The 23,563-nt window shown below is 36.1% G+C and overlaps 2 protein-coding genes across 6 annotated transcripts; one reads left to right on the top strand and one right to left on the bottom strand.

Annotated features, from left to right (window-relative positions):
- The first annotated feature begins 2,558 nt into the window (after positions 1–2,558).
- On the top strand, positions 2,559–16,212 carry LOC120482858 (uncharacterized). 4 transcript variants are annotated; one of them, XM_039677529.2, is made up of 21 exons: positions 2,559–2,953; positions 3,327–3,417; positions 4,633–4,698; positions 4,824–4,990; positions 5,080–5,246; positions 5,380–5,468; positions 6,048–6,218; positions 6,320–6,424; positions 7,589–7,816; positions 7,905–7,996; positions 8,059–8,271; positions 9,217–9,396; positions 9,498–9,596; positions 9,708–9,797; positions 11,115–11,229; positions 11,325–11,443; positions 11,526–11,639; positions 12,396–12,459; positions 12,546–12,633; positions 12,722–12,890; positions 15,523–16,212. In XM_039677529.2, exons 1-21 carry the CDS (start codon positions 2,909–2,911, stop codon positions 15,691–15,693), a joined length of 2,643 nt encoding a protein of 880 aa, XP_039533463.1. In that variant the 5' UTR covers positions 2,559–2,908; the 3' UTR covers positions 15,694–16,212. The 4 variants fall into 4 exon arrangements, with proteins under 4 accessions (XP_039533463.1, XP_039533465.1, XP_039533464.1 ...); XM_039677531.2 differs by having other exon boundaries at positions 8,089–8,271; XM_039677530.2 differs by having other exon boundaries at positions 5,383–5,468.
- Positions 16,213–16,602: 390 nt separating this feature from the next.
- impa1 (inositol monophosphatase 1) lies at positions 16,603–21,605 on the bottom strand. 2 transcript variants are annotated; one of them, XM_039677535.2, is made up of 9 exons: positions 21,436–21,605; positions 20,048–20,125; positions 19,829–19,962; positions 19,629–19,733; positions 18,119–18,164; positions 17,802–17,910; positions 17,591–17,699; positions 17,334–17,485; positions 16,603–16,995 (listed from the first exon to the last, which is right to left on the bottom strand). In XM_039677535.2, exons 2-9 carry the CDS (start codon positions 20,108–20,110, stop codon positions 16,862–16,864), a joined length of 852 nt encoding a protein of 283 aa, XP_039533469.2. In that variant the 5' UTR covers positions 20,111–20,125; positions 21,436–21,605; the 3' UTR covers positions 16,603–16,861. The 2 variants fall into 2 exon arrangements, with proteins under 2 accessions (XP_039533469.2, XP_039533470.2); XM_039677536.2 differs by lacking the exon at positions 21,436–21,605 and adding an exon at positions 21,283–21,399.
- Positions 21,606–23,563: the final 1,958 nt, after the last annotated feature.

A 23,563-nucleotide genomic window follows, 5' to 3' on the forward strand; every position in this document is an offset into this window, starting at 1 on the left:
GAGCTATCTGGTCGGGACCAATAGCTTTGCTTCTTAGTCCCCGCAAAGTCTTGCACGCCTACTAATTTAAAGGGACCTTGATGCCTGTGGGACTTTTTATATCCTTCCAGGCAGGAGTGTGCAACGCATGCCCACTTTCATGTGGAAAACTTTGCATGTGACAAAGAGACTTAGCTGCTAGTAATGCCGCCATTATTGAACCTCAGAGAGGGTTTCAAATGGGCCCTCAGACAGCATCGGTCTGTTTGAGCCTGGATTCAAGTGTGTGTGGCAGCTGTGTAGAGACTAACCCTGAACCAATAAAGTCTGTGAAGCCTTGTGTGTGCACTTTGTGGTTGTGTGTGCGTGTGTGTGATGAGAGAGGGGACTTGCAAGGCTTAATGCACAGCTGGGGTAAATTTACTCCAGGGGCAATAGCGGAAAAGGCCTGCTGTTGCCAAAGTGAAATGCATGGAGAGCCTGTGCAATGAAGTGTGCTTCCATTGTCTGGAAGTAGGGCAGTGGCACAATGAGGACTGGACCTGGGAGACCATCTCACCTTGGCTGGAGAAAGCTGTTGTTACAACAAGTCGATTCGCACAAAGATTTTGAGAGTGTGTCTGGGAAACTTTTACATTTATGGTGTCCTGGAACGCCTTGCAAAAAGTAATCTTGTTAGTAGGCTCACTGACATTTTTAATTTGCTGAAATATGTAAGGGACAATGCACAGTCAGTTGGTCATTATCACAAAGTACACGCTGACACAGAGGGGATGGGTCTTATTTCTGCCTGAAGGAATTTATTTTGCGATAATGAGCTGTACTTATGAGCCAAATAAATGAATACATGCTCATAAAATATTGAGTTTCAAATTTGAAATAAATTTGAAATAAATATATTGTCTTTAAGCTTCCACTAATAAAAAAAAAAACATAGCATACAAATCAAGATGAACACTGCAAAATTATACAAGTAATATTTAAACGAAAGTCATCCAAAGTCATTTTCACATCATAATCGATAATTGAGATGATGGTGTAAGGTTTTTAACTTGAATGTGATTGGCCTCCGGTGTTATCTACTCCAGTTATTTTGATCCGATTAAGCTGCAATTTGATGTTTGTTTTCATATTTTAATTTATTATCACATTTATAAAGACACTGGTTTGTTGTGAAATTTTTAATGTTTATTGCACTTCTTCTAGTTATTTATATGCATGTTGCCTAAATTATTATGTTTTGGCAAAATGTAAGAATATAGGGAACACGCAATGAACATTTATGGTCATATAGATATTTGATCAATTTAAAACATCTGTGGGAATTACTAAAGAAGAAAAGGTGGTTGAAATTATACAGGCTATTGGAAATCAAAAGGCAAGATCTATCAGAATGCCTATTTCCCCAATGCATTGGCCCACTTATAGCTAGTGAACTTGCTCATAGGGGTCACCTTCACACTAGCATAATCACACATGATGGAAGGTAGACATTGTCATCAGTAGAAACCTGGGTCATGCCATCACAATTGAGTGACAACTACATTCGTTTCACTGCTTCTCTTATCTCTACCTTTCCATCATAAATCACTGCTCTTTCTGTGGCCTGTCTGTCCACCCCCTCAGTCCTGTGTACTGGTCACCTCGTGGTTCAGAAAAAATGAACTTGGAGGATGGGAAATAAGTTAGAAAATTAGTCAGTGTTATCTCAGTAGGATAGCGCAAGATTGTTTCGGCCAACTACATGGAGCTTAAATTCTGGAAGCTGTCTGTCACTATAAAACCATGAGATGGCCAGGGATTCTGGGTTTTTCTTTCTTAATATTTGAACAGTTTTTAAGGAGGAAGATCAGTTTGGAAATACAATTTCATGGCTTTAAAAGGTATGATATTCATCGATTCTTGGTTTAAAATATGTCCTACAAATTTACCTGCCGTAATTTTAGCTTATGTCCAATCCATTTTTCTCTTTCTCTCTCTCGTCAAAGTTCGCATTGCATTGGCACTCAGCAGAAAACCACAAAACTTTCATATACATTTGATTATATGAACACACATATTTTTAAAATAAACATTATTGTCTGCCATGTCCTGACAGAAGCAGATATTCATTTAAAAACATTTAAATGAGTTGGGGAGCAGGCCAATGCAAAATAATTCCCTATACACAAGCTTTTTGTATTTTTCTTATATATATATATATATATATATATATATATATATATATATATATATATATATGCCTATATATAGCCTATTTGATGGCAAAGCTATAGGTTAAATTTTCATCATCATTAGTCCAGTGTCACATGATCCTTCAGAAATCATTCTATGCTGATTTGCTGCTCATGAAACATTTCTTCTTATTATTTATTTATTTAAGATAAGTAATAAACCTATATAGACTTTAAGCTGCCCAATAATTAAAAGCTGAATGTTCTTTCTCTTGGTGTACTAGGATGCAGCGCAGTGCAGAGACCAGAGATTGTACGTGTTATACTGACATCCAGTGGTACTGCAACAATGGACGTTGTGTAGCCTACTGTCAATATTATATGCTCGGCAAACATGAATATTGTTTTAATCTGTACTAGACGTTTGCCTCTAACTCCATGTCATTATCTAGAAAATAAATTCAGTTTGGCTGAATCACTGGTGTTTGATAAACAAATATCGGAAATACATAGGCCTACAACTAAGAAAAACTCGTACAGATACATTTCTGCCACACTCAATATGGCAGGCAACTACAGCCATAATTTCAACTTTCGGTATCAACGCGACGTAGCGACGTTCAGGCAAAAGAAACCAAAACTGAGTGAATGACATGTAAACTTGAGCGATGGAGGAAGCAAAATATATGAATTCTCGTTTTGATTTTAATATCACTTGACGCTGAATGCATGAGCGGTGCTCGTGCAGTTAGAGGATGTCGCGCGTTACAGCCGATCTGAATTTTCAAACACTTATCGAGGTAGGTTTACTGTCAACACTAGCGAGGCAGACTGTAATGTTTACTGAGCTAACAAGCTAATTACCTGTAGTGCATCAAAACTGAGCCAGATGATAATATACTGAACTTGATATTTCAATATGAGCAGCTGTCCGATCCATCATGATAACTCCCTCAGGGATCTCCTTGCAGAATCTTCAATCAAATTGTGTTTTACTTTGTGTTTGCTAATGATGATTTACCACGTTACCACAGTTTTGTTATATATATAACAATTAACTAGTGGTTACCGTACCGTATTTGTGAAATGTGTCTTGTTGACGTTGTGGTGCATTAGACAGGATCTTTCTTGTCACTATATGTCCTGATCACTATCTTGACATTTTCTCAATAGTGTAATTACTGCTACCCAGATGATGTGCTTGATGACATCAAAGATGTGTCGGCAGTGTTCCCAAACCTGCAGCTATACGTGGACTATTATCGTAAGTTGATATTTGAAAGCACAGCAGTGGTCTAAGAACAGATCTTTGTCAAAGTGTAGCAGGGGTAGTTTGGGTTATTTCGCACAAAAAATGGACTTTATTTCATCTTCGGATCACAAATGAAAATCTTTTGAATTATTCTCAGAGCTTTCTGTCCCTCCATTGACAGTCCACACTGACTTCGACGCTTCAAAACACAATCACTTTATAATTATGATTAACCTATTTAATTGAAGCTTTTATTCACATATAAACATTCATCAACTCACACATCAGTTATGGTAAATGGAAGCTCACAAACATGTTCGCTCGAACCAAGAACCAATGAGGTTTATTCTCATGTGTTACCCAGCACTTTGAGCTTCCGCAAGAACCAATGAGGTTTGTTCTTCTATTTCGTTAAATACGGTTGAACTTCTCTTTATGTTCTGTGTAATGTGAATAAAATCCTAAATTCAATCTGTTATGTTAATCCATCGAACAACAAACAAACAGTTGCTAACACTTAAACTAAAATTAAAATTTTTAATAAAAAGTAGTAGGTAAATGGATTATGGAATTCATTTTATGTAAATAAGTAGGGGAGATCAGGGCTAGTTGTCACACTGGAAAGTATTGTTATAACTAAGGCTAACTATGAGTCAAAGGTCTAATTACAGAAATGTATTTTTTCTAACAGTGGTTTTAATATAATAGCCTTCTGAAAGGCCTATAGTTTACGTACCCTGCAATCGGGGGATATTGTCATACAAGTTAAATAACAGTGAGCTATGTTATAAATAAAATATGTTAAATAGAATTTTTGCTATTAAGGCAAAACTATGAAAATGCTCTAACAAGTCCACATCACGACTATAATGAAAACGACACTAAGGAACAATATAGATGAAATCACTAAATAAAAGTATTAATTTATTTTATTTTATCTTTATTGTTATTACACGGTAGTGTAGTAATCTTTATAGTTTTAGTTGTTGGTGTGAATTGACCGGTAGTGTAGTAATCTTTATAGTTTTAGTTGTTGGTGTGAATTGACCTTAAGTATTGAACACTGATCAATATTGACTGGGGTACAGATTGTACAGATTATCCCTGCCTTCTCTTTAAAACAAAAACTCAACAAGTGTGTAACAGATATGTAGAATTTTTGCTTACTGTGGTGCGCATTGTCTTGCATGTGTATTTGCTGAGTTTGGTTGTCTTCTCTTTTTACAGTCTATCCCAACAATGATAAGAAGAAGTTGGTTTATTTGGGTGGCACTGTTCCTGTAACATATGAAGGTAACTGGTTTCAGATGATCTACTGTATATAACTCATCCCCTCCCATGTTTATATTGTTCTTTGTTCTTTATTTTGGCTTTTCACCAACTGAAACTCATACAGTATGTTTTATGTTGTTACAAAGACTCCAAGTACAATATTCCAGTTTGCATCTGGATCCACGAGACCCATCCCAAAAATCCACCCAGGTGTTACGTCTGCCCTTCACCCTCCATGGTCATCAATGCTAAAAGCACCAATGTTGATGACCATGGTCGCATTCTTCTCCACTGTCTCAGCAACTGGAAGATTGTAAGTCAGTTATGTGGTTATTTCACCATTACTTATTTGAAGTTAATCATTTATATTTGTCACTCTGGATTTAAATGTTTGATTTCCAGGGATGGTCAAACTTGTCTATAGTTCTGGAGGAAATGATTGCCGCCTTTCAGCGTGAAACTCCTCTATTTGCCACCTATTCTATCCAAACCCCTCCACTACGTTCTCAAGCAAAGCACCTGCCGACTGAACTGGTAGTTCAACCGAATCCGGTTTCATCCTATGGCAGGTCAGTGCTTGTTTGAGTTGCAGCTTAGTCATTCTTTTCAAAAGCATTTGGCCTCAGTCTCTCAGTTTATCACCTTTTTAATGATCTGTGGTACTGATGTTGTCTTCAATTTTCTTTTTTGTTGTTTGTGTAGCAGCTGGCCACATGCAAGCAGCAGTTCAATGCAGAAGACAGCTCAACACGAAACGTCCACTTCATCTTTGCCTCAGCATGCTAGCAACAGTAAACATTGATTTTTGTGCTGAATATTAGTCTTACATAGATTGTTCACTTCAGATTTTTAGTGTTATGCACTTGTTTACTCTCTATATACCTATATACCATTTAGTATTACTGAGATACTATTATAGTTTTTGAAAATGTTTTCAATATTTTGCTAATGTCTTTGTAATTTTTATTCTCTTTTTTTAGTTTTAGTTATTTTTTGAAAATGAAAAAATTTTAACTTTGCAACTAGCTAAAATACTTTTTTAATATATATATATATATTTTTTTTTGAGTTAGCTTTCATATAAACAAGTAACAAAAATATTTTCTTATGGTTTTAGTTAACTATAATAACCCAAGTCGAGAAATGACAGCTGAATTCATATTTGTATTGCCCATCTGTTCACCACAGTTCAGTTTGTCAGAGTATGTAATCTTTAGTTGGTAAGTAAAGCTGAAATCTCCATCTTGGAGGCAGCAAGCAGGCAGCATGCTGATCCATTACAGTTTCGAGATTATCAATTTAGTCATATGAATTAATGTTTTAGACTTTCACTTTTTATTCCTGGCTAATCGTAATGTTTCCTTCACTAGTCTTACCCCAGAGTACAAAGTCCCAGGTGAACCTGAATCAAGTCAGTGAAACAGAGATAAGTGGGGTAAGGAGATCATACACGCAAGAGTTGCTGGATTTTGGAATCACATTTGGTGCACAAGCTTTGGACACCAACCACCAAACAAACCCATTCATTTCTCCTGCCTCAGGTAATATGTTTTTGTTTGTTTTTTTGGAATTATTCAGCAGTGATATTTTAAAACACCCTTTATTCAGTTTTGAATTAATAAAAGATTACCCTCTGCTTCAGCTCCCACCAGCAGTACGTCTAATATAGATGACATAGACGACATGTTCAAAAGCCTTCAGTTACAAAGAGTTGTCAACATGTACCAGTTAAGCAACAGGGAGAAAGGTAAATTACAAATCATTTAACCTTGTTTTTAAAGACCTCGAGAAGTCAACATTGGAGTTTTGTGGCTTTTTTTTTGCTAGTATACACTTAAAAGATGACAAAATAAACTTCTTATCTTTCTCTTCAAGTACCTCTTTTTTTCTAATCAAATTATCATTATTATTTCCTTTTAAAATAATTAGAAAAATCTATGACACATCACTTCTGTCTGAACAAATGAACAGACTAAGAAAACTATTTTAAAATATCTTAATAATAAAAAAATAAAATAAACATATACTACGCTATGGCATCATTTTAGGTTTGAAACCTTTCATATAAACTCATTTTATAAATACTAGTTTTACTTGGTTGTATACTCTTAAATGTCAGAGTGGCACAACATGGCTCTTTTATAATGAATTGACAAGGTAACAGTAAACATGATAATGCATCATCCAGAGGAGCCCAACTGATCCTTATGGCAGAATGAAACAATTTGTAGATCTCTCTCAAATACTGGTAAAAACGTCTGATTTCAAGTATGTTGGGCTGTTTGGCTGTACCACCTGACATAAAAACAGTCAAAAAAATAATTGAAACATTTTGAAATGTTATTTAACAACTGAAACTTGTTTAAACCTTTTGTTCAAACAAATGCATTACATCATTTTTGAAAAGATTAAAAAATCTTTTTTGAAGCTTTATTTGTCAATGACACACATACTGTATAGTGTGTGTGTGGTCCGATGGCCACAGAATGTGAACCGTGTGGACAGAACAACCTTATAGCTCACAGTATGTCTATCTATAACTGTTTATTAAGCTATTGTTAAATGTCAATTGCCCAATGTAGATAGTGAATGGGATTTTTACTTTACACACTACATCTTCCGCAGATGAAAAAGTTATAAAGTAGCTTCAATATGTCCCACCCAGATCTCATTTCAGTCGGAAATATATCAACACAGGAATCATCAGTTTAACTGGATTATATCTGAGCTTGAGTCCAATGGCTGGACATTCATTGTCTGAATTTAAAACGTATGTATTGAACAGTATGTGTGTTCAACGTAACATGCAAGTGATTGTAACGTTGTTCCAGTTTGTACTGGTGCCTCTTACACACATTGTGTAAAACAATGCTAATGTTACACTGAATTAAAATTGACTTTTCTCATGAAGGACCGTGGCAGGATTGCGGTGGGAGTCCTAGGGTTCACCCAGGATTAGTGGACGACCATCACAAGGTGGTGGTAAACGGGCTTCCTGTGGGCATCTCTCCCAGCAAGATGAAGAACAAGCTCACCATCTACTTCCAGAGAAAGCATAATGCAGGAGGAGAGGTTCTGGATGTCAAATACCCTGCAGCGCAGCCAGACCAGGCCTGGGTGCTCTTCAGAAATCAGAGAGGTACTGTGGGGCATAACTGGTAACCAACACTAAACAAAAAGTTACTATTTCAATTAAAGTTTTAACATCCATTTTTGTGTTTTCCCAGATGCAGAGCATGTTCTGAGGCAGCCTGACAGGGTGATTAGCATTAACGAGCAGGGATTTCTTATTCAGCTGAAGAAGTTTGAGGACATGGAGGTAAGGGAAGGCCAAATCAAGATAGCCTTTTTACCTATTTTTCACTCACCCATTTTGTACAGGATTGCACTATACAAAGAACCTACTGTCAGATCCCAGGTGGTGTCCAAGGTGAGAAAGCCGAAATGTTTAAGAGTATCTTGAGTCTGGAGGGGTGCAGTTTCAGCTCCACAGATGTACTGGAAGCAGTGCAGTCATGCCGAGACCTCCCTTCTGCTCTGAAATATCTCTGCCACGATTGTCCTATATGCCAGGAGCAAGTTTCCTTCAATAGGGTGAGAATAAATGAATTTTGTTCTTGACCTAAAAAAAGGAGCCAACTTGAAATTGTTATTTATCTCAAATGATCATTATGCATTCTATTAATATTTAATGATAATAATTAATACAGTACCGTTCAAAAGTTTGGGGCCAGTTATACATTTCTTTTTTTTAATGAATGAATGAATACATTTATTCTGCTAGGTTGCATTCACTTGTTTAGAAGTGACAGTAAAGACATTTTTGTAATGCTGCAAATTATTTATATTACAAGTAAATGCTGGTCTTTTGAACTTTCTATTCATCAAAGAATCCTGAACAAATGCATTTTCAAGAAATATCAAGCTGCACAATTGTTTTCAACATTGATAATAAGAAATGTTTGAGCAGCAGTTCAGCATGTTAGAATACATTTCTGAAGGATCATGTGACACTGAAGACTGGAGTAATGATGATGAAAATTAAGCTTTGCTATCATAGGAATAAATGTCCTTTTAAATGATTAGAGTTGTTTTAAATAGTAATAATATAAACATTAAAAAAAACGTTATATATAAAAATATATTTTTCTATTTAGTATTATCCACTTATTATTGTAATTATATTACTATGGTTATTACACTATTTAATAATAATATCATTAAATGATTATTATTACTGCAAATTCAGGACTTAATTTTACGTTAAAACATTTATTTTTAGCATGAAATTCTCTCACTCTGGCCCCAAGACATTCAGAAATCCTTATTGTTCAGCCCTGATATTAGTTGTATCATATTATTGTACACATGAGGATACTACACTGTAGGATATTTCTCTTTCTATTCATATTATGTATATATATAATAATATATGTATAATTTTATATTTATATATATATATATATATATATATATATATTAATTTCTCTCTATATTTATAGTCCTAAATGTAGTATCTGCCTCTCTTTTCCTCTTCAGATGGTCACCATGACACACTGCTCTTGCACATTCTGTGAGAGCTGTTTTAAGAAGTACTTCTCCTCTGTCATTAAGGAGAAGAATATAGTTCATGTTGTGTGTCCCCTCTGTAATCTTCCCGATGTACGAGGAGGCCGCAGGGAGGAGTCTATGGAGTATTTCAGTCTACTGGACACACAGGTGTAGAGCTTTTTTTTACCTTGTGCCTGGTTTATTGAAATATAGACCATATTAAATTGAATGAAAAATAAGACTAACTGTAAATGTTTTTGTACGTGTAGATCAGGTATTATTTAGAACCCGAGATCCATGAGCTCTTCCAGAGGAAACTCCGAGACCAGGCACTGCAGGAAATGCCTAACTTCCGCTGGTGTGCACATGTAAGTTCCATCATTCACAGATTGTTTTATGCTGTATAATGTCAGGTCTGACCATGATAGAAATTTATGTCTGTTTATATTTTTATAAAGTTGTCACTGTTTTTTTTTTAGTGTTGCTTTGGGCTCCTTCATGAAGCAGACAGGCTGAGGATGGACTGCCCCAGCTGTGGGAAAAGCACATGCTTTCAATGCAAAAGGCCGGTAGGTTTTGCCTTTGCGAACCACAATGTAATGTTTTGCATCATATGTCTTAAGCTCTGTTCAGACTGCAGGCAGATTTTTTTGTTTACTCATTCATGATTCTCATTCAGCTTGTTCTCACTCAAGAGATTCCTGCTGAAAGCTCGTAAATACGTGACAGCTCATGAAAGCAAACATTTGTTGTTTTGTTTGGCATAATTTTAATAAAGTTATAAATACCTGGAGAAAGACTATAGTGCTTTTAATGTGCATATTTAATAAGAAAATTAAAGTTGACAAAGCGTAACATTAAAGGAGTAGTTCACTTTTAAAAAAAACTTTTGCTGATAATTTACTCACACCCATGTCATCCAAACTGTCCATGTCTTTCTTTCTTCATTCAAAAAGAAATGAAGATTTTTGATGAAAACATTCCAGCATTTTTCTCCATATAATGCACTTTACTGGTAACCAAACAGTTCAAGGTCCAAAAGACAGTTTCAGTACAAACTGTTCAAAGAGCTTTAAACGATTCCAGATGATGAATAGAGTGCCGAAGTGATGACGTCACTTTGTAGGACAACACGGAATCTAGCCTCGATCGAAAAGCAATGCATTTTCCCCATAGACTTTTGGAAAATCGCAAAACATAAGATCTGTGTTTAACAAAGAGTTGTGACCCTTACACATTTTGTCTATCAAGATAATCTTTACAAGTTAATCCAAAATTTGAAGCCTATATAATGTTTGTAAAAAACACAAGCAGACACAATAAAGTTTAAAAAACCACAAGCAGGTTATAACTGTGTGTTTTATGTCATAGATCAAAGCGTGAAAATATTTAGAGGCTTTGTTTACCACAGACCTTATTTCAGGCGATTTAGCAAAAACCCATTCAAAAATCCTATAGACTTTAGAGCGAGGGAAGCGGTAGTGCTAAAATGCTAACTCACTTCCGCGTTTGGCCTACAGAGTGACGTCGTAACTTCGGCACTCTATAAGGGTCTTATCAAGCGAAACGATTGCTCATTTTAAAAACTCAAATGCTCGCCTTGCTCTGTTCTGTGATGCGCGTTCGTGACTCTCCTGTTCGAACTCTTTCATCAAAATGAACGAATCTTTTTCCGAGTCAATTTGTTCATTTCGTTCGTTGAATCAACCAAATGACACGAAAAAAGATTTGTTCATTTTGATCGTTTCGCTTGATAAGTTAAGAATGCATTGATAAGAATTCATTCTTAGAATTGAGAAGCAGCCTTATTGTTGAATTCCCAGCATTGTGATTGTACTTGGTATCTCCTATTTATGGATGCTGTTGATCTGATGCTTGTTTTCTAGTGGGCTCCACAGCATGAAGGAATCTCATGTAAGAAGTTCAAAGAGTGGGAGCAGCTCAACAGCCCCGAGTACCAAACCTCAAGGCTGGAGCAGCTACTCAGCAGGAACAAAATAGGTAAAAAAAAAAAATAAAAAAAAACTCACAATGAGGGTTCTTGGTGCAAAGTTTCTTGTTGGACCAGGTTGTAATGTTCCCCGTGCCCCTTTCAGACTGTCCAAATTGCAAATTTCGCTTCTTCCTGGCTAGAGGAGGCTGTTTGCATTTCAGATGCACTCAGTGCCAGCACGAATTCTGTGGAGGCTGCAGTCAGCCATTTAAACAAGGCTCTGTAAGTTTAGTTCTCTCAGCAGTTGTCAGTGTAGTTACCACAGAGCTCTGTATCAATTAATTAGCATCTGTTGTCCTTACAGGCCTGTAATTTTTCAATCGAGTGCACAGCTAAAGGGTTACATGCTCACCATCCTCGAAACTGCCTATATCATCTGAGAGACTGGAGTGTCCCGAGACTACGGACCCTGCTGCAGGTGACAGACCTCTCTACTGTAGTCTAGCATAAGGGCCCCGATCTACTTCAAGTGAAATCAAAGAGCAAACTGGTGTGATGTCATTTCGATCAAAATTAAGTTCATTTCAGGAGTTCAAAAGAGTTAAGCTGGTAAACACCTTCAAACTTCCATGGTGATTACGTAATGGGTAGGTGTGCTGTGAGGCTCCGCCTTCTTTGACGTGGTAATCTTCTCCAGTTCATTTCTTCTATTCAGTCCGTTGAGATCAGATGCATATAAAACATGAACGCACTGGAAAGCTGCTTCATTATAGAAAATTAAGTTGACACTGACACTGTCACTGTTTTTCATGTGTAATACTGTAAAGCTGCTTGCTTTAAAGCAATATATTGTATAACGTGGATTATAAATAAACATGACGTGATTTGACTACTTGAGTGCTGAACTGCTAAGCTCGTGCAAACATATCTGTGTCGCAATGATCAGATGCTTTTTTAACTGCTGTTTTCTCACCCCTGTCATTTTTGTTGTGTTTGTTATTCAAAGAAATAATACATATTACATATTCATCTAAACACCGCTCTCAGCCATATGGGTGGTGTCAGATGTTCACTAGCAGTATACCGCTGCTCATGTATTTCAAATTTCTTTTTACCCCTAAGCAAAGAACGAAAAAGAACTTCATTGCGAGTTTATCGGGGCCTTAAACCCTAAAAATCCATCATACCCTGCCGCAGTTAAAATTGGCTAAGCTACATTTATTTATCTTTTCAGCACTATGGGATATCTCATCCTCTCATGTTCAGCCCCAAAGATTCGATGGAGAGACACTCTAAAGGTACATCATTTGAAATAAGCCTACGTGTGGATATCGGATGTTTAAATGTGTCACATTTCAGTGCATAATCAAATGTGTCCTTGTAGGCATCTGTGGTGTAATGGAGGTCCAAGAAACAGGAGCTGTGAAAGAGGAGCCATGTGGTCAACAAGCCGAGTACAATGGTTACTGCACGTAAGGATAATCCTTTATCTTTCTGTGAAATGTGTTCTTTCATAAATGCAAACCCAGAGATTTTCTCAAATGTTATGCTCACTTTTAGGTTACATTATAAAGAGTGTCTGGTGGAGCTTATAAACAACAGTGCACTGGATCCTTTGGTACTGTTTGATGGTGCAGAGTTGAGGGTAGAAATGGACCGCTGGAAAGTCCCAGTCCCAGACAAACAACCTTTAGAGCCGGATAACCGTTATGAGGACAGACTGCGGCAGGTTAGTGCTTACTGGATTGAAAGCATTCATGTTACCAGTGGCGGCTGGTGAAAAATATTGGAGGGGGGACTGAATAACAGGGGGGTCTGGGGGTCCCCCCCCAGAAAATTTTGAATTTAGTAGATGTGATTTCCTGCATTCTGGTGCATTTTAGGCCTTAGGCCATGCCCTTACCTATATCAATAAAATAACTTAAACCAGTCAATAACAATGGTCAAATAATACAATAATAATAATAACAGTTTGACAGTTAATGATAATGAACAAGTTGCATGTTTATTATGCTCTGTGTGCTGACAGAAAAAGTGCAAACGCTTAATATTGATAAATTATAATATAGGTAATACAAAAAATAATAGGTAATACAACAATCTAGTTTAATCAACCCCCAGCTGTAGACTACATGTTTTTGACAAATTGACAATTGGATAATGGATAACAATGTGTTGATACTAGAGAAAGAGAGAGAGAAAAGGCTCTGAAAGAGAGGATGGGACAACATTCTTAAGGGTAACACCCAAGTATGAGAAGAAAGTTGATTTTAACTAGTATGAAACACAGTAATCTAGCTCAGAACTTAAAAACATCAAAAAACAAAGCAAACACACAGGTATTAATATTCCTATAACTATTTTAATATCAAACGTGTGTGAAACAGTGTTTATGTGTGTGTGAGTGACAGAGACAGACAGGTCAATTCCCACGACTAACTTTACATTATTTCCACTCGACGTCACTGGCGCTGCCATTCTGCTCTCATCTGAGGTAAAAAAATGTCCCGTGCTGCGCGTGCACGGTGCACTCGCCTAATCTGATACTGTGGGCGATATTTTCAGCGCCCCCAAACCATAAAATTTGACGACGCTGATTGGCGAAATATAAACTTTTTTGCATAGCAACCGGGGAACCATTGGCTTAAATTCCAGCACTGTGGGGCTGAGCGAACTGGCGCCCTGAGAAGACAGCCTATTGGCTATACTACTACACCAACATGATAAAAGTAACGAAAGTGAATGCAAATATCATTCTGGTGAGTTCAAAACACTTTTCAAAGTAAAACCATTATTAGCATATAATTAACACAGATTATTTTTCAAAATGATAAATTATAATATATATTAAAAAAACAGACAGACAGGTCGGAGGGAGGGCGGCGCCCCAGCGCCCTCTATGGGCGAGCCGCCCCTGCATGTTACCATGTAGTAGACCAAAGCATCAGTTGTGCAATGTTTAGTTAAACTGTCATATTTGGTCATTTGAGATAACAATAGTTATTGTACATAATTTCAATTAAATTCTAAAGGCGCTTTTCCACTACACAGTACCAGCTCGACTCGCCTCATCTCGGCTTGCCTTTGTTTGGTTTTCCACTGTGTAAAAGTTGTACCAGTACCTGCTTTTGGATACTTTTTTGTTGTATCACCCCTGGCGAGGTTCTGAGCGAGCTGATGCGATACTAAAATGTGACGTGAAAACAATGCCGTCTGCTGATTGGTCAGAGAGAATCGACACTGTTGTCTGCGTCATCATTGCACGCACTAGATGGAGTATCCAGAGTAACCCCGCCATTTTTAAATAGTTTGGCCAGAGATAGGTACTTTGAACACTTTACAATAAGATTCGTTAGTTAATATTAGTTAACTACATTAGTTAATATGAACTAATAATGAATAGCACATATACAGCATTTGTTAATCTTTGTTAATGTTATTTTCAACATTTACTAATACTTGATTAAAATCTTGCTAACATTAATTAATGCACCGTGAACTAACATGAACAAATGATGAACAGCTGTATTTTCATGAACTAACATTAACAAAGATGAACAAATGCAGTAACAAATGTATTGGTCATGGTTAGTGCATGTTAGTAAATACATTAACTAATGTTAAGTAATGAACCTTATTGTAAAGTGTTACCTAGGTACTAAACTTACTACTATTATTATGGCAACTCGGAAGAATACACCGTAGTCAAACAAGGAGGTGCAGACTTTCCGTTGTTTGGTTGCCGAAGAGAGGATCCAGCAAGAGCTTGATGGGGCAACAAGGAACGAAAGGCGTCGCTATGACGACCAGGTATTGTTTGTGGCGGTACTGTCTGCAATGGAAAACAGAGCGAAAAGCGAGCCGAGTCGAGCTGGTACTGGTAATGGAAAAGCGCCATAAGTGAAAGAAGATAATTTATGGTTCTTTAGCTAACGTTAGCATCGCTTTTCTTTATGTATTTTAAGTACAAATGATGTTAGACACCATAAATAAACAGTTTATAAAGAAAACTATCATGAATAGTCTTAAATATGAGCGTACACCATTCAAATGACTTTTCACAAAAATACAATTTATTTCTTAACATGTAAAACTTTCAAATTGGCACCAAACTACTGAATGCACCTTTAAAATGATGCATAAACGTGACGAATTTATAATATATTAATAATAATTTACATATTTTGTTATACCTAAATATTAGATTTCTACCTTTGTAATTATTTTAATAATTAAAAATACGGTATATGAATAAAAAAAATGAAATTATTAGTTGCAATTATGTGTATGACAGTTCAGCCAGTTAGCCAAAATGTTATGATTGTGACTGCTTCATGTCATATCAAGTGTTGAATCCTCAGATCTTAAAAGAGAGGGTGGGTCTGACCAGAGTTGCAGCTCCTGGATTGAAGACTGCTACTCTTCCCACACCGTCCCCCTCTTCTCCTCCTGTGGCTGGAGCTCCGTGGTACTCCATCTTGAGCCGTGCCGTGCCTGAGGAATCCCAGCAACTATTGCTGCTAACTGATTGAAGAGCGTGGACTGTGTATGCAATTGTGCTGTCACTATTAACACCAACGAATTGGCAAATCTCTGGATCCAGCCAAATTGTTCTTCAATACATTATTATGGAGAAAAAAGTCTTTCTTACCCTTACACAATTTTAATGTTATGTCAGTGAAAAATTATGCCTTAAAATTAGCAGAGCAACCAGCAATGACAGATTTTTATCCGTTTTTACGATGTAAGCACTAAAGTTTCTGTATCATACTTAGTCACTTCACATAACCTTCTGTTAAAGCTTGTGATTCTCAAAACTTCTGAAGTTCTCTAATGGTTGGCTGTGAGTATCCACTCATACTTGTTTTAACTGTTTTATATTAATTTTATATTAAGTCAGCATACAGTATATGCATTATACTAAGCACAAGTTTGCACTTTTGGCCCTTGTGAAATGGGTATTAGCATGATCTGTATGAAGTTTGAGAGGTTATGTGTTGCAAAGTTTATTATTTTCTGTGTGAATAACTGTGAATAAAACGTTTATTTTCTCACAGTCTCATTTTTTTCTGTTTATGAGTGATGAAATAACATGGCTGTTAAAACCAAAGCCTAATAAGTTTGTGTTTGTGTGTATTTTCAGCTGCCAGACATATTTGTGATTTCTTTTTTTTTATTAGATGGTTTTTTTTTTCCAAGAAAGCTGGCATTGGCGCTGTTTACTATTGGAATCACTCTGCTTGTCGGTATTTGTCCGTGCCAGACAGGCACTCTTTCAGCAGGTTACATTGTTAAGCCAGTAGGTAGGAGAAAGTGGCTTTTTGTGTATTATTTATCAGTAATTCTGTGATTAATTTACTGAAATCGATTCATGCAAAATACGTTGTGTTTGGAAACAACTGATTCTGCTGTTTGAGCAAAAATAGGTAAGGTGTCAATGGTAAGTTACTCATTAACTTACTGTTTATTGAACCGGTGTATAAAATATACAAGTAAAAGATATTTAATTGTAATGAATTCGACATTCAATAGCTATATACGTTTATAATCAAACATTTGCACATACTGTACCTTTAAACAATACATTTTTCACCATTGTGAGACATAAATCCTTTACGCAATATACAAAGATTATAAAGTGTACTGAATTTAAAATGTACAAACAATATCATACTTCAATAGCCTTCTTCAAAATACATTTCATTTTATACTAGGGTCCACCGGTGCGTCATCTCTAACTGCTGAAAATGCCTCAATCTCTTTTATGATTCTCTCTCCAATTATGTTGTTATTTGCTGCAACAACTCTTCTAGACATCAAGTCCATCGGTCCACCTGTGGACATTTTAGGGAGGGGGAGGGGGCGTCAATCATATTCAAATTTAATAAAATAAGTATTAAAATAATTAAATAATTCTTATAATTAAATTAAATAATTCAAAAAAACATATTTTGGCTGCTGACAAAAAATAGAGTAACGAGATACAGTTGGTGTAAACATTCAAAATAGCGTTATTGTTACTTTTAACACTTCTTTTAATTGTAAAAATAAAATTTAAAATAAAACAAGCTTTGAAAAAAAATGTATGATAAATGTTGCCTTGTCAATTAACTGAAATAAAATATGTTTAAGTATTTAAAAAAAACTGAAAGCTAGCAAGAGCTCTTTTTACCTTCAACATCCATGAGAACTCCTCCTGCCTCTGAGACTATGACGGCCGCAGCTGCTACATCCCAACAGTGGATCCCAATCTCATAATAGGCCTCTACACAACCAGATGCAACCAAGCACATGTTGATGGCAGCAGATCCAACACCACGTATCCTTAGGAAGGAAATGAAATTAATATTCAAGAGGTATTTGTCAATGCACATTACAGGATTATAAATCGTGTACACTAGCAGTGTGTGGAAGAAACGTGACACATACCCATGAACTGGCAGACACAAGATCTTCCTCATACTAGAGAAAATCTTATCAACAACTTCAGGATCTCTATTAGAGCCAAACTCTGTAGCGATGACTGACTGGTTAATCTCTGTTATATGATTTGGAAACAATTAGAGAGAATTCAGATGACTGCCAACAAACAAACATGGAATGCAAGTGGATCAACACGCTCCACTGGATGAAAGGTCACCTTTTTGGTCCGACACTTGCAGCGGCTGTCCGTTGCAAAAAGCACCCTTCCCTTTCCGAGCAGTGTACATCTTGTCTTCTATGCAGCTATAAACCACACCAAACTCTAACTGCAATAGAAGAATGATGAGTTTGACAGACACTCTTCCCACTGGATAAACTTCCAAACCTTCCAAAGGCATGATAAATGATCAAGAAAACAAAGTAGGAGCAAAGTGTCAGTTTCCGATTTCATCTAACCACACAGTTGGAAAGATCCATCACAAGTGCTGTCAATTTGTTATTCTAAAAGTGCATTTGGAAGCAAATGATGCTTACCGTTTTGTTGACAGCAAAGCCAATGCATATAGCAACAAATGGATATCTGAACAAAGGAAAGCATATTTAGTGTAGCTCATGTTAGAAAAGTATGAAAAGTTGCAAAGTATAATTGATCAGACATATGTCTCACTAATGCCAGGGACACACAGACTGCAAAAAAACTGGAGCAGATTTTAAACCGACTGTGAACACTAACTGAATGCAACTTTCTCGTGCGTTTGGGCATGATCAGTCGTAAGTATTAAATTACATTCATAATCGTCGTTAAGTGTGTCCCCGACTTAAGGGTTTCTCATAGTGATAAAAGTCATTTAACTTTCCTGAACATATGCCAGTGGGGTCCAAAATTGAGACCACATTGAAAATCGGGGGTTTAAAATCCCATTTTTCACAAGTTTAAATAAAAGAAATGAAAGCTATTCCTGAAAATTCATAAGAAATTTTGACTTTTTCACTCAAAATGTCATGCTGATTTGCAATTTGTTATTAAAAATAATGTTTGTTTGTTTTTTCATTTAGATTTTTAAAAAATGTGTGTACATTATAACACTATACTTTGTAATATGATCTTAGCATCAAATTACAACAAATATTTTACAAGTGAAAAAGTGTTTCTAGTACAGCGGCTGTGGAAGTGACCAATGCTATGTCATGACCAATTCTTATAAGTGTCACGGTCTGGTGCGGGCAGATGAATAGGAGGACTCCAGAGTAACCAAAAGATAGCTTTAATAGAATAAACGGGCAGGAAGACAGGAACAAGGGTGCAACACAGCTCACATATAGACAACGACCGACAAAGACTGAATGAAACTGAGGGAACTAAATACACAGATGAATGAACCATAATGGAGTGAAAACAGGTGAAACAGATGATCAAAACGAGGAACAGGTGGCTGATGAGGGAGTGAGTTCAGGAGAGGAGACAAAAGGATCCTGGGCCGTGTAGTGCTGATGACAAGACAGACTGGTGCAGACGGAAGACTGTGACAATAAGTGAGTAAAAGGTGGCTATTAAATGCGTACGATTTGTCTAGGAGTGTCTTTAATTTGTCTTTATTTTTGATTTATTTACGATTTTCTAGGGTTTAGGAGCGGGGTCAGGTGTAGGTCATTCAAACAAATATGTACGAAATTCTATGAGATCTGGTTGGAGGGGCTGTAAAATTGAAGTCTTTCTCTCTTTCGACTGCCATTATCAATCTCACTCTATTTTTTCCCTCTTTTTGAAAGTTGTGAAAACACTATTGGGGATTTTTTCTTTTGCTATTTGAGCAAATAGGAACACAAAAAATATATTTAATGTAGTCTCTCATTCACCACTACATATTTGAACCCAACAATGACGACTTCCGCTTCTGACAACCCCGGAAATGTGAAAATGATCTATTCAAATATGACATATTTAATTGTTTATTAATTAAATAATTTTTAATTCACACTTTTTTTAAATTTCACTAGTGGTCTAAACCCCACTGTATCAGTGAATACAATTTTAATACATTACCCATGCACAAAGTTAGTGGTCCCATCCACAGGGTCAATAATCCATGTTGGGTTTTCAGTCAAAACACAAGGTTCTCCTGCAGCCACTGACTCTTCACCAATGAAACTGAAACAAACAGGAGCAGACTATGGTATATTCTCTTTACTTTAGATTAAATATGCTCTATCTTGGAAACTGTGTAAGCATGACTGACGCAATACCTGTGTCCAGGAAACTTCTCCTTCACTGACGTAATGATGAGCTGCTCCACATTCTGATCTGTTTTAGTGACCAGGTCAACAGAAGAGCTTTTACACATGATCTTTAGGTCATTCTGCAAAGCATTCCTCACAATCTGAGGACAACAGAGATAAGGTTTCAGTACAAGAAAATTACAACAACGACAAAATTGCATCGTTAAAGGAACGATGCTATCTCACCTCTCCTGATTTCCTGGCCACAGTCACGGCATGGTCCATAGCATCCTGCCAAAGGTCAGGCATTGTGAGAGCCCCTTTCTGATTGGACATAAAAACATATTTATTCTCATCAATATCAAATGTATATTATTATGTAAAGTGTCTCTAAATCGATTCAGGAGTCACATTAGATAAAAGCTGCATTTTAAACATCATTTTATTTGACGAGGCAGCTTATTACTGATAAATTCCATATTTTTCCCACTTTTCTGGCAGTCCCTTAATCCCAGCACACACTCCTTATATAGTGTTCTTTCTATAAATAGAACTCCAACTGGGTCAAGGACTTTCTTTAAAAAAAAACCCTACCAAAGCAAAAACATTCTACACTCTTAAGGCCAATTCACACAGCACAGACAAACACGTTTGTTGGGTCCCCTGTCGGCATCTGCTGCCATTGGTCGGGGTTTGTTTTCACCCGACAGAACATGTTCAATCAGCGTTATTCAGTGTCTGTTAGGGCAGTGTGAACATGACAGTTATTTTTAATAACATTCTAAATACATCAGCCAACTTGTTGGTGTTTGTCTGTGCAGTGTGAATTTGCCTTTAGAACAAAAGATTCAATATAGAACCTTAAAGGGTTCTGTCAGGCACAATATATGGGATCATTTTATGGATCTAGTTTTAATGAATTCATTTTATTCAAAATTTATTGGGAATAAATTGCATTAATTAAACAGTGCATAATCATATGTCATTACTAGAAGAAAATTAGATAACCCATTAAATGTGAAAGTTAATTTGAGAACCTTTAAAAAAATGCTGTTTTTACCTGCTGTAAAACCTAAATCAATTATAATATGTCTTTCATTTAAGCTCCATTTTGACAGTGGTCGTGTCTAGTAAAAAGTGTCAAAGTGTGTAGTTTCTACCACATTTTGCACAATAAATACTGAAATTATGTGCACTTATTTCACTCTCTGTTTAGATTATCACAATTTTGAAATGAAATGGGATCATTTTTATTAGATTTATTTCTTAGTTTAAAATTCAAAGTCTAAGTCGAGGGGTAAACATAAAAAGCTTAAATCAGCTGGCAACTACTAGAAACCCAGTAATGTCTGACGGTACTTGAGCATTTTAAGCATTTTATAATCCATAAAGTGTATATCTGAGCAATGTATAAGTTACGTGTTCATCTTAAAACTGCATGACAGATGAGTTCTAGCTCATCTTTTTTGAAGATACTCTACCTTTCATCGCCATTTATCATTTATTTTAGCCAAATATAAACGTAATCATCACCAAATATCGGTGCAAACAATGCATTATGATCTACGCGTATAACGACATTCCATAAACGAACTTGACATAATAACACAATAATAACACCAAAAAAATCTTACCAATCAATGACCGGCGAAATGAAGACTGTTCTGTTGTGTTTCCGGGTTGTACTGGGAGGACCCGAGGAGATTAACACTAAATCATCCGGTTATTTTCAAATTAACTGCCTAAGCATTTAGTACAATGAAATATCGCACTTCGTTTATATAATATACTATACGTTCAATTTTCTGTTTAGCACAGTGCGTTCATCAAAAAAATAATAAAAAGTTACTGATGCGCATGCGCCGTATGTCTTTATTTTAGCATTCTCAGCAACTGCCTGACCCTTTGAACTGGGCATGTATTATTTGATATGCATCAGTATTTAAATGTGAAATGCTGTGAGGTGTTATCTCTGAATTTACGTTTTGTTCTTTGGACAACAGAAATCTCCCCATTTTTACTTTTCAAGAATAGACATTATAAAAAGCAAACAGAAACATTTTAACAGGTCTTCGTGCTTCTTTTTATTGTTGTATTTATTACATGGATCGAAATGGATTTTTGTAAACAAACAAAATAAGAATACTATGCGACTTTGTTGTCCCAACCTTTATTGCAGCACTCAAAAAAACATTTACAGTTGTTTACAGATGTGTCACCCAAAACTCCATATAATTTCAATGCCTCAATAACTTAAAATGAGTTAGCCTATACAGCAGGATTTCATGTAAACCTCTGAATAGAAAGCCTTGAGTAAACATCTGTTTGTATGTGGATTTCAATGAAAGAAATAACCCTTATACACATGGTGTTATTGCTAGTTGTGAGGTTGTGAGGTGTGTGTCCCTTAGATCACGACCATACTAAAGCTGCTATACCCAACCTTTCACATATGGCTTTGAGAAGTTAACACTTTTGTAGAATTAATTCAATTTGACTATAAAGTGTCAAATTCTAAATAAAAGAATTCCTTAAAAATCCTAAACAAGAAATCAATACCACTTTAAAAATTCACATTGACTTCAAAAGTGTTAGGGGTAGAAAAAAACACCCTCTAGTTTTGTAGAAAGAAGAAAACCCTAAAAACTACATTGCAGCCAGTATGTTATGAAACCATTGAAGAGATTTGCAGAATTTCCTAAAGTCTAGCACAAAAACAACATCTATTCTGGCAGGCCCTATAGAACCACAGTGTAACACACAACATTACAATGAAAATTAAAAAAAAAAATAATAATCCACAGTGAAACACTTCAGGAGCCAGAATTGGGTTTCCTTTTAAAAGATCAAACCGGTTTTCAGTTTCTTAACCATTTACTCTGCATCAAGAGTGAAAGCTACACTGTTGTGATAAAAACCATGACAACATTAATAGTAAATACAAACAATTTTTGTCTTTCTACAATATTAATGTGACAAAATACCAGTCATCTTCCTTTCTGAATGTAGTACAACAAAACTGTATTGTTTCTATACTGTATTCTTACATATGTGCCTGCAACAGTTGAAATGGCCAGAATAAATGCACTGAGAATTCAATCCATAGGCAGTGCATTACATTTGACAAATTAATGAGCACATACTGACTTGTGATGTCCCACAACAACCACTAGGAAAAAAATCTTTACCCTGCTACAAAAATAAAACATTTTGTAAAGTAGGGTGCTCCATATTTATGTGGGCATCCTTCACCAGTTATTGCATAAGATGACAATCCCCTTAAACAACACGGTTTCTCATTCGCACACTGCACAGCAGCTGGAGTGTTTGCCTGAAATAGAGCTTGTCAAATCATGAGCCTATGAAGCAAGACTTACTGAAAAAGGCATGAGAATAAATAAAAAAAGTTTGATGGGGAGCAGACATATGCTTCTGAATTTAAAAATGTGAAATCTAAATATGAAGAAATGCAAAAACAAGTTCTCCACTCTCTGAGCTCTTAGCAAAACAGTTACAGTATTGAGGAAAATATCAACAGAGGTACTTAAATGTTGACCATACACTGAAAAAAAACATAGGAAAACACCACGAATACATACTAGTGAGAAAAAAAAATGGCTCAAATAATTGCTTCGCAAAAAGTTAAACAAGATTTTTTTAAATTGACACAAACATGCACATGCACGCCCACTCATACAAAGTTCACATAGCAATTATCTTGGTTAACCTGCCAGCATAAACTTGTCCTTGATATGCAACATT

Source organism: Pimephales promelas, chromosome 5 (genome assembly GCF_988280905.1).
Source record: "Pimephales promelas chromosome 5, fPimPro1.hap1.1, whole genome shotgun sequence".
NCBI classification, from domain to species: Eukaryota; Metazoa; Chordata; class Actinopteri; order Cypriniformes; family Leuciscidae; genus Pimephales; species Pimephales promelas.